General features: G+C 41.4%; 1 protein-coding gene across 1 annotated transcript in view; it reads left to right on the top strand.

The window, feature by feature from the left end:
* The first annotated feature begins 2,826 nt into the window (after positions 1–2,826).
* Positions 2,827–10,634, top strand: part of NOX3 (NADPH oxidase 3) — a 55,495-nt gene continuing 47,687 nt past the window's right edge. Inside the window, exons 1-4 of the mRNA XM_074946993.1 lie at positions 2,827–2,871; positions 3,503–3,598; positions 3,800–3,910; positions 4,713–4,797. Coding sequence (XP_074803094.1) covers positions 2,827–2,871; positions 3,503–3,598; positions 3,800–3,910; positions 4,713–4,797 — 337 coding nt within the window. The remainder of the gene's footprint in view (positions 2,872–3,502; positions 3,599–3,799; positions 3,911–4,712; positions 4,798–10,634) is intronic.

The following is a 10,634-nucleotide window of genomic DNA, read 5'->3' as shown; positions in this document are numbered from 1 at the left end:
AGGAGGAACTCCTGGGAACAACCACACCAGGGGAGAAGACTTTGGCTGGAAATATGATAATCATGCATTTCTTTGTAAATAAACCAAATCCTAGGGGTAAGCTTTGACTATACAGGGTGTATGGACTGTGTTTGGAGGAGGCTGAGTAAGGGCTGGCCTACGCTGGAAACATACATCAGCATAGCTGCATCTCTCAAGGGGTGAGAAAAATTCGCACCCCTGAGACATGTAGCTATGATGACCTAACCTCTGGTGTAGACAGTGCTAGGATGACAGAAGAATTCTTCCTTCAACCTGGCCATTGCCTCTCAGGAAGGTATATTATCTTCAGTGATGGGAGAACGTCTCCCCTCGCTGTAGTGAGTGTCTACATTGAAGTGTTACTGTGGCACAGCTGCAGCTGTGCTGCTGTACTGTTTTTTAAGTGTAGACATAGCCTGAGTTACTTATTCAAATGTGTCAGTAGGAGTCATGGGATTTTTTTCGCCTCCTCCGTATACACTGCCCACCCCACCATAAAAGAGGTATAAAAGGAAAATATGGAAGTGGTCACAAAATGGATGATGGAACAGCAGAAAGAGCAGTAACTCATGCTACAATTTATGAAGAAACAGCAACAAAAAATGAGAGCAGCCACAGATCCTGGAACAGCTGCTTCAGAGACTTATTAATCTGTGTGGGCTGCCCAGAGCGTCAGTGAATGCCATTCCTTCCTTTGCAAAGATTGGACTGGAAGATGACCAAGAGGCTTACCTGGTCGTTTTTGAGAGGATAACTGCTGTAGCCCATTGAAAGAAGGAGACCTCGGCTATTACACAGAGGCTGAGGCACTGGAGGCCATTGTGGTCATGACTGCAGACTAAAATAGGGGGATAGCCAGAAGAACCTTCACAGAAAAAAAATGTGCTGAGGAGTCAAAGGGGTAGCCAAAAAACCGCACACTCCAGAACCCAGAAAGAAGCCACAAGCCCCTCCTATGATCTGTTGGGGGCGGGGTTTGTGGGGAAGGGAGAAGGGATATATATACAAAACCGTATTGGTTCTGGAGTGTGATGAAGCAGAGGCATGTGGTCTTGTGGAGGAGCTCTCTACATCCCAGATGAGTACCTTAACCACGATACTGTAGCATATTCTCTTTCAGTCTCTCCTGTTGAAGCTGTTCCACAGTGTATAAATAATGCATTGTGCCAGAGAGAGTATGAAAATGACTGTACTGCAGGACTGACAAGGAACGTGGGAAGACTCAGCATACAATCCCCTGGTTCCAAATGGATATTTAATTCCAGGAGAGGATTCACGGCTATGAATTCTGAGCAGACGGAGGCACCTCCCTTGAACCTAGAGTTATGTGTCTAATTGCCTTTGAGGGGCAGGTCTTCGGATGAACTCCTCTCCTTGGAATTTTCTTCTGTTGTCTAGTTTAGGTGACTCAGCATGTTGGATTTGGTGGATCTGTGACTCTCCCCATTGCATTGCATAGGGAGCCTGCTCACCTAGCTCAGGGGTGTGTGTTCCAGTGGGTGGCAGGGCATCTAAATGCTAGGCATTGCAAGGCTGAGTCTAAAGGTTAAACCAAATTAAGACCACTTTCATTCTGAATGAGAGTGTCTACACAGAGGTTTAATGCAGTTTAACTAATCCACTTTAAATTCACACCTTTAGTTAATTCAGATTAAAATATCTTTTGTGTCCCTGTGTAGACAAGCCCTAAGTCTCCTTTATGGATCTAGCCCAGAGTCCCTGTGTGATGTTGGGCAAGTCACTTAAAGCAAACTTTACACAAGTGTCCACTAATTATATGATTCTAATTTTTTGGGTGCCTGACTTGAGAAACTGGAGTCTGATTTGCAGAAGTGCTGAGCACTCAGAGTTGCAACTGAAATCATTGGGAGCTGTCATTTGAACATATAAATGCTATATAATACTGAGTACACTGCAGGTCAAGCCTTAGTTATCTCAGATTGGGCATTGAAAATTAGTGGATGCTTTTGACTTTAATCTCTTTGTGCCTCAGCTCCTCCTCATCTCACAGGGGTGTTGTGAAAATAAATTTGTTTGTGAAGCAGTCAGATCCTATATTGATGAGCATCATAGAAAAACCAATAAGGAAATTAATTTTGTATTAAGAGCGGAGTCTGAATAGGGCATGGGACCATATATTGCACACTGAGGATAAAACAAAATATTGAATAGCATCTCACTAAATGAACGCTGTCCATTCTGTGCTCTGAATAAAGCAGGGGTCTTGTGTGAAAAGTATCTGATCATGTTATTAAGGTCTGTATCATAATACGTACTCACAAAGGGTCTGTATGAAGGTTGTATAGGCAACTTTCATTCTGGCATTTCCTAACTTTTGAGTGCTTGACTTTGCAATCATCAACTTTTTTTAAGATAATTTTGTGTGTTTAAGATATATACATAATGAATACTCCATCCTGTTTGGTATTTTAAGAACTTGCATCATGAAGAATTATGTTAATTTCTGCTGAACCTGTGGTGAAAGCCAACCCAGAATGGTAAATGAGGATAATTTAATGAAACCAGCTCTCATTTTCTGTAAAATAACTTTTGAAAGAGGAATCATTGGACACAGATCAGCTTTGTATTTACACAGGTCATAAGGCATGTCAGTTTGGTGATCTGCTCATAGCAGGAAGTCCTTACTTAGAAAATTCCTAGAGAGAGCTGCAGCTCGGGTAGGTGCTTATTAAGATCTAAAGACAAAAAGTAGTTAGCAGAAAAGCTTGAGGAATGTACAGAGAACTCAGGTTATGTTATGAGGCAAGAGTGAATTGCTGTTAACATAAAAGAGTGGCAATCAAGATGAGGTGCTGGGTTTTCAGTGAAAGTCTGTCAGTCCTGTTATTAGTAAGTATCTCTTTAATATTAAAAAAACTAATTGGCTATATATAAGTATTTAAGCTTGTTTAAGAGGTTTTTTATGGTTTGCTTACAGTAAATGAACAAGTGAAATGTAAAACCTGTATAAAATATTCAGCTTTTATAAATAGGCTTTAAAATAATTTAATGTCTTACTGTATTTTTTTTAAGCATTTTACTTCTCAGATTAAGGGAACAGTGGTTTATAATTGGATTGGAAATTGTGCTCTGAATTATTTTCTGATTTTTTTGTGTGCGGGAGTTCCCTCAACCTTCCCAACTCTTTTCACTTCTGAAAGTCTTTAGTTTTCATTGTTATTGCCTTTTGCAAACACATACACTTACTTCCATGCTAAATCAAATGTACTATCTGACATTTACTATGTGATGATATGTCCTCTACTGGGGGACTATATCTGCATTTGCCAAAAGATAGCCTCAGTCTGATAGGTATTTTCCATTTCTAACTTCTGTGATCTTCTAGAACTGTGTTTCCAACTGGTATTGAAATATTTCCCAGGTCCTTTTGAAAGAATACCACAAATGATTTAATATGCAGTAAAATATCCAAGGTGGCATTAATCAGTCATCTTCCCCCAACCCCCACTTTTTATTGTAGCTGGTGTGGCTGGGATTGAATTTATATCTGTTTATTGACACATACCACTGGTATGAAGAAGATGATGCTTACCTTTATACACGAGTTATGCTGGGTGTAAGTATGAGTTAGTCTGCTAAGCATCTTCTCAAAGGAGAATGTTGCAACATGCGTATTTTATTATCGGTCTCTACTGTACTACTTTTGCTGATACCGAGTAATTTTTCCAAATGAGAGACTTGCTTTTTAATATGTTTCCTTTCTTCTTTAACCTCCCCCCAAATTTGTAATATAATTTTTATACCATTATGTGTACAGTCAACACTGGCTTGGGCGAGAGCTTCTGCGACATGCCTTAATTTTAACTGCATGTTAATCCTGCTACCAGTCTGTAGAAACCTTATTTCATTCATAAGGGGAACAAGCATTGTAAGTACAGTTTTTGAAATCCATGTATTATTTTCTCTTATTTCTATAGCTCATCAATGTTGTCCAAATCAAAAATTGCAAAGGAATGTAATTGTTAGAAAAATCTGTGCATTTAGTTCTGAGTTATTATTGTTTACACTGTTATTATATGCCCATAATTAAAAGGAGACTAATCATTTGTAGCTTTAGAGGCAACACTATTTAGGGCTAGATTCTGCATAATACTGGTGATGCGAAGTGTTGTGCATATAAGCACAAAGTAAAATGTGATGGTGTGGACAAGGAGTATAGGGGAATTCAACTTGCATTAATGGAGAACATTGCTGTGTATCCATCATGTTACTCCTGTCTAGTGGCAAGATGAAGGTGAAAGTGAGGAACACATAGGTGGATCCTCATGTTTCTAATGAAAGTTGAGATTCTCACATACTCACATGATTCCAGGAGGCAAGGCTTTAAGAAAAAACCCAAACATTTATAGACTTGCAATAAAATCACAGGAGTTGGCAATACTGTAAAAATGTGCCCTCTCTTTGTGCACTACATAAGAACTTACACGATCAAGACCTTATTCAGTAATTGGTTTCGACTGAATTTCTGCCATTAAACCCTCAAGTGTACTGAATCCCTGTGAGAAATACTTGAATAAATCATGTCAATATGTAGCATGCAATTGCTTGATTTTTAAAAAAATTAAAAATAGCTGTTGAACTCACGATCCCCCTTTCCCTATGTGTGAGTTAAAAATAGTAAATTGAGTGAACTATGTAACTTGTAAAATGAGTTTTGCTTTTTTGCCAAGTGTTGTAGAGGAGCACTGAGGAGACAACTTGACAAAAACCTCACATTTCATAAGATAGTTGCCTATGGAATAGCTGTAAATGCAAGTAAGTTTTCTATTTTTCCTGGTTTGTCTTTCAATTGTCGCTTAATAATGATATAGTGATTCTACCTAATATTATAACCTCTGTATGCCACCCACCTGCCTCAGCAGGTGGGGGGAACTTGATGGGGTCAGACACCCACTACGGGACACTGGGTAGCTCCTCCTGCTAGCAGTTTCTGGCACCCATTGGCCAGCTGAGGAGAAGGGAGTATTGATTGCCCAGCATTCCCCAGCTCCCAGGATTTAACCTGGCACAGGGGTCATATGGAGCATCCTTCAGAACTGGTTTCCAGTGCAGTTAAGAAAATAAGAATTGGTCCCAGAGGTAAAAGACCTGGGATTTTGGTGATGGGCCTTGGGCTCATGGGATCCTCTTGAGGGCAGGAAGGGTGGTAGAACTCAGAGAGAGCCGAGACCTGCGGGGGGTAGGCTGAGGACAGCCTATCCCGAGTTATGGGTTATATGGTAAGGAGCTCTGTAGCCCCTGCACTAGAACCAGTTAAATGCCTAGTATAGGGGAGTAACAGTGATTAGAGAGTAGCGGTCCTCTGCTGTGTTAAAGTCTAATAAAACTTGCAGTTTATTCCATGCATATGTTTGTCCTCATTTTGCTGCTGTGTCCGTATAAAAAACGCTGATACACTCACTGTTCTAGTATGACCATTTAGTGAGTCAAACTTTCAATATGACAGGAGTCTTTCCTGCTGGTCAATAGTCTGCACAAAATTCTAGTTTTTGCTGTGGTAGAGTTAATAACATTTCAGCTGCAATAGTGCCTAAAGGTTACCCTTCTATTAGCTCCATCAAGCTTTAGAAACTTACTGCCTAGTGTAAAGACCTGTTTTCAGTAACATTCAGCAAATCCGTGAGAGAAAGTGTAACCGACACACCTCCTGGGTGTAATGTTCTGTCCCCTCTAGTGGCACTGAAACCACTGAGAGAGAGAGAGAGAGAGAGAGAGCTTAATGAGTCCACTCTATAGCCTTACCTAACAGGTGTAAGGCATTTAGCTCATGCAGTAGAGGCTCATGCACTAAGCTCCCGGGGCCCCAGGTTCAATCCTGACAACCGGGGTCTGTCAGTGGTACAAAAGGATATTTGGAGAGGTGGCACAGTATTTTCGTTACATTGTGTGAGTACTCTGCTCAGATTTCTAGAAACACCTACCTCAGACTGGACATGCTCAGAAACTTAACAAAGTCTATTTTTCTGTAGTCACTCTGTAGCAGGGTAGCTACGTTGCTCCTAAAACAGAAGGGGTTAAAAGCAGCCCTGGAGAGGGCTGTGGCTGGGGATCGCTGATTGGGGAAGCAGCCATAGCTGGGCTATGCCCCATTCAGGGCCCAGCTGGCCTGTATAAAAAGGCTGTGAGCCAGTGGACTAAGGAGTCTCTCTCTAGGCTGGGAGAGAACAGGGCCTGGTTGCCTGCCTGACAGGGTACTGAGGGTGGTGCAGTGCTGGGGATGGAGTAGGCTGAGTGGGGGTGCTCTAGGCTGGTAACTCCCTAGGCTGTAGAGCCTAGTCCAAGGTCCATAGAAGTACTGAGAGGCAGAGGAAGGCAACAGGTCCAAACGCCCTTGCCTATGATGAGAGGCCTTTACACTGCAGTCTGCCCAAGGGAGTGGGGGCTTGGTGATGACTGGCAATAGCCCAGACTGAGGCAAGGTGGGGATAGTGGGTTGAGGGTTCCCCAGGAAGGGGAGACCCAGAGGCAGAGTGTGGGGGTACTGCCAGGGGGTAGAATCCCAGAGAAAGGAGTACTGGGGGTCTGTGAGGGACATGGGGGCCAGAGCTGTGGTGGATCACTGGCCTGCAAAGGGTGCTCCATGCTGGAAAAGAGCTAATTCCCAATGACCAACAGGAGGCGCTGCAGGGGTGAGTCTGCTCCTTTACACACTCCCTTACTAACATCATGTCATCTAGTTTGCATGGTCATCACACCATACTCTATAGCTATCCTTTCACTAACCATAATGCTATTAGCTTAATGAGGATTCTGGGGTGAAAGCCTGATCCCACTGTGGTGTTACTGTAACTTTGTGAGCACAATTTCTACCAGTATAGATACATACTCTATATTTTGGATTCAAATAAGGTAGTTTATGCAATCCTCTATCATAATAGTTCTTTAGATATAAACTCAATTGATATTTATACTTAAGATAATGAATTGAATCTTCAGGGTGTAGGAGATGACAGCCAGAGAAGACCATTGGTTTTAGGTTAGACTGATGGACTGACCCGAGTTAAGATGTTCTGTGTATATGTTAACTATGCATCTAATAAAGACTGTTGTCAAGTTACTAGCAATGAATTATCATTAAAACTAGTGGATTACCTGAATATAAAACCGCACACCCATTGAAGTCAATGACAAAATTCCTATTCACTTCAATGGGGTCAGGGTTTCACATGGGTTGTTTTTTGTTTTTGTTTTTTTAAATATATTTATTTTTTAAATCTTGGGGGGGGGGGGAGCGGCTTAAAGCAGGAGAAATGAAGGGGTTAATTAGGGTTGCTACAGCCACAGCAAATTTTACTGTCAGAATTCTGCTCTCACAATGTCATAATTGAGCTTGACTCTAATATTCTGCTCTCCCTATATGAAGGATCTGCTTTCCCATGCATGTATCTGACATTAACCTTTCCATGGAGACAGAGCAGAATATGGAATCAGGATCCTCCATTAAGATCCAAGAGCTGAATTTTACCTTTTGGATGTAATGTTAAAGTAGTTAGACAGGAAGGGGGAAGAAGTAGAATATGTATCTTCCAGTATATTAGGATGATTTGCTTATCTGTCATGTCCATTCACTTATCAGAGTTCATTTTCAGCATAGAACACATTGCTAGAGAATGCAACACTTTTTTTTCTTTTAATTAACATATCAACCCAGGACTGTAAATCAGCCAACTTCTAGTTGGTGTATAATTTCTGTCATACTCCAAAATGGGAGTAAAACTGCACAGTCAAATAAGCCTGTTTTATTTTTATTTTTTATATTAGTGTAAAAATGTTTGCTAGTGTGTTAAACTGGACATTTTTGGAAATGCAAGCTTCTCAGAAAAGTGATTACTTTATAACTTCAGTAATTCCAGAGATTTACACAGCAGCTGATGTCAAGTGCCAGAACGCCAGTACTTAATCCTGACTGTCTATAGGGAGAAATTGATGATGAAATTGAAAAAAAGAAAACCTCAAAACGAAAGGACATTTGACTAGTGAAACATTACAATTTATGAACTCAAGTTTCCTTTTAAAAACAAGTGAGAAAAACATTTTGTTTGGGGAAATACTGAGTTGATGATGATATCCTTTGTGTTAAGAAGGGCCAGAAACTCAGTTGTTTAAAATACAAAATTAAATGCTACAGAAAACTCCCGATACTAAACGTTTAATCTACATCTGTACATTGTGTGGAAAATCACATTTATCTGCTTGCACTATAAGCTGTTACCCATAAGTATATTCAGTTCCTTGTTATAATACTTAGCAATGTTAAGATGATGTACAGAGAAAAATGTGAAATATTTCAGGCACAATTGTCAATTTTTTTTGTATGCTAAAAAGCATTATAGGTAGTACCCGCATAAACAATCAAGTGCCACACAACTGTTAGAAATTTTCTAGTTGTTCTTGTGACGTTGCACTCCGTATATTTTATGGAAATATGTTTATAAGTGTGAATATGATTGGAATATGCTTCATACAAAAGGTCTCTTGTAAGATATTACAAAGCTTATAATCTGTGTGTTCATCCTATTTTTATGAATGTATCATTTTTGTATCTGAAGCTAGAAATATGAAGTATTACTCTGAAGTCCTACTGTAACTATGCAAAGTGTGGGCCATTAATGGTGGCTTGGAATCTTGATGGCTTCCATTAACTAGGACAATTGGTTGTGAATGGCTCTGTTTACTCAGGTTTCAGAGTAGCAGCCCTGTTAGTCTGTATTCACAAAAAGAAAAGGAGTACTTGTGGCACCTTAGACACTATCATTTATTTGAGCATAAGCTTTGGTGAGCTACAGCTCACTTCATCAGATGCATTCAGTGGAAAATACAGTGGGGAGATTTATATACATAGAGAACATGACACAATGGGTGTCGCTCACGAAAGCTTATGCTCAAATAAATTGGTTAGTCTCTAAGGTGTCACAAGTACTCTTAGTCTGTATTCGCAAAAAGAAACACAGCTGCTACTCTGAAAACTGTAATGAGAGTGATCACTTAAGGTGAGCTATTACCAGCAGGAGAGCTGGGGGGGAAAACCTTTTGTAGTGATAATCAAGGTGGGCCATTTCCAGCAGTTGACAAGAACATCTGAGGAACAGTAGCGGGTGGAAGGGGGGGTATAAACATGGGGAAATAGTTTTACTTTGTGTAATGACCCATCCACTCCCAGTCTTTATTCAAACCTAAGTTAATTGTATCCAGTTTGCAAATTAATTCCAATTCAGCAGTCTCTCCTTGGAGTCTGTTTCTGAAGTTTTTTTGTTGAAGAATTGCAACTTTTAGGTCTGTAATCAAGTGACCAAAGAGATTGAAGTGTTCTCCGACTGGTTTTTGAATGTCATAATTCTTGACGTCTGATTTGTGTCCATTTATTCTTTTACGTAGAGACTGTCCAGTTTGACCAATGTACATGGCAGAGGGGCATTGCTGGCACATGATGGCATATATCACATTGGTGGATGTGCAGGTGAACGAGCCTCTGATAGCGTGGCTGATGTGATTAGGCCCTATGATGGTGTCCCCTGAATAGGTATGTGGACACAGTTGGCAACAGGCTTTGTTGCAAGGATAGGTTCCTGGGTTAGTGGTTCTCTTGTGTGGTGTGTGGTTGCTGGTGAGTATTTGCTTCAGGTTAGGGGGCTGTCTGTAAGAAAGGACTGGCCTGTCTCCCAAGATCTGTGAGAGTGACGGGTCATCCTTCAGGATAGGTTGCAGATACTTGATGATGCGTTGGGGGGGCTGAAGGTGATGGCTAGTGGCGTTCTGTTTTCTTTGTTGGGCCTGTTCTGTAGTAGGTGACTTCTGGGTACTCTTCTGGCTCTGTCAATCTGTTTCTTCACTTCAGCAGGTGGGTATTGTAGTTGTAAGAATGCTTGATAGAGATCTTGTCGGTGGTTGCCTCTGTCTGAGGGGTTGGAGCAAATGCGGTTGTATCGCAGAGCTTGGCTGTAGACAATGGATCGTGTGGTGTGGTCTGGATGAAAGCTGGAGGCATGTAGATAGGAATAGCGGTCAGTAGGTTTCCGGTATAGGGTGGTGTTTGTGACCATCGCTTATTAGCACCGTAGTGTCCAGGAAGTGGATCTCTTGTGTGGACTGGTCCAGACTGAGGTTGATGGTGGGATGGAAATTGTTGAAATCATGGTGGAATTCCTCAAGGGCTTCTTTTCCATGGGTCCAGATGATGAAGATGTCATCAATGTAGCGCAAGTAGAGTAGGGGCATTAGGGGACGAGAGCGGAGGAAGCGTTGTTCTAAGTCAGCCATAAAAATGTTGGCATACTGTGGGGCCATGCGGGTACCCATAGCAATGCCGCTGATTTGAAGGTATACATTGTCCCGAAATGTGAAATAGTTATGGGTGAGGACAAAGTCACAAAGTTCAGCCACCAGGTTTGCTGTGATATTATCGGGGATACTGTTCCTGACGGCTTGTAGTCCATCTTTGTGTGGAATGTTGGTGTAGAGGGCTTCTACATCCATAGTGGCCAGGATGGTGTTTTCAGGAAGATCACCGATGGCTTGTAGTTTCCTCAGGAAGCCAGTGGTGTCTCGAAGATAGCTGGGAGTGCTGGTAGCGTAGGGCCTGAGGAGGGAGTCTG

This window comes from Natator depressus, chromosome 3 (genome assembly GCF_965152275.1).
Source record: "Natator depressus isolate rNatDep1 chromosome 3, rNatDep2.hap1, whole genome shotgun sequence".
Classification (NCBI taxonomy): Eukaryota; Metazoa; Chordata; order Testudines; family Cheloniidae; genus Natator; species Natator depressus.
The sequence above is the reverse complement of the archived record's forward strand: the minus strand, read 5'-3'. Positions and strand labels throughout refer to the sequence as shown.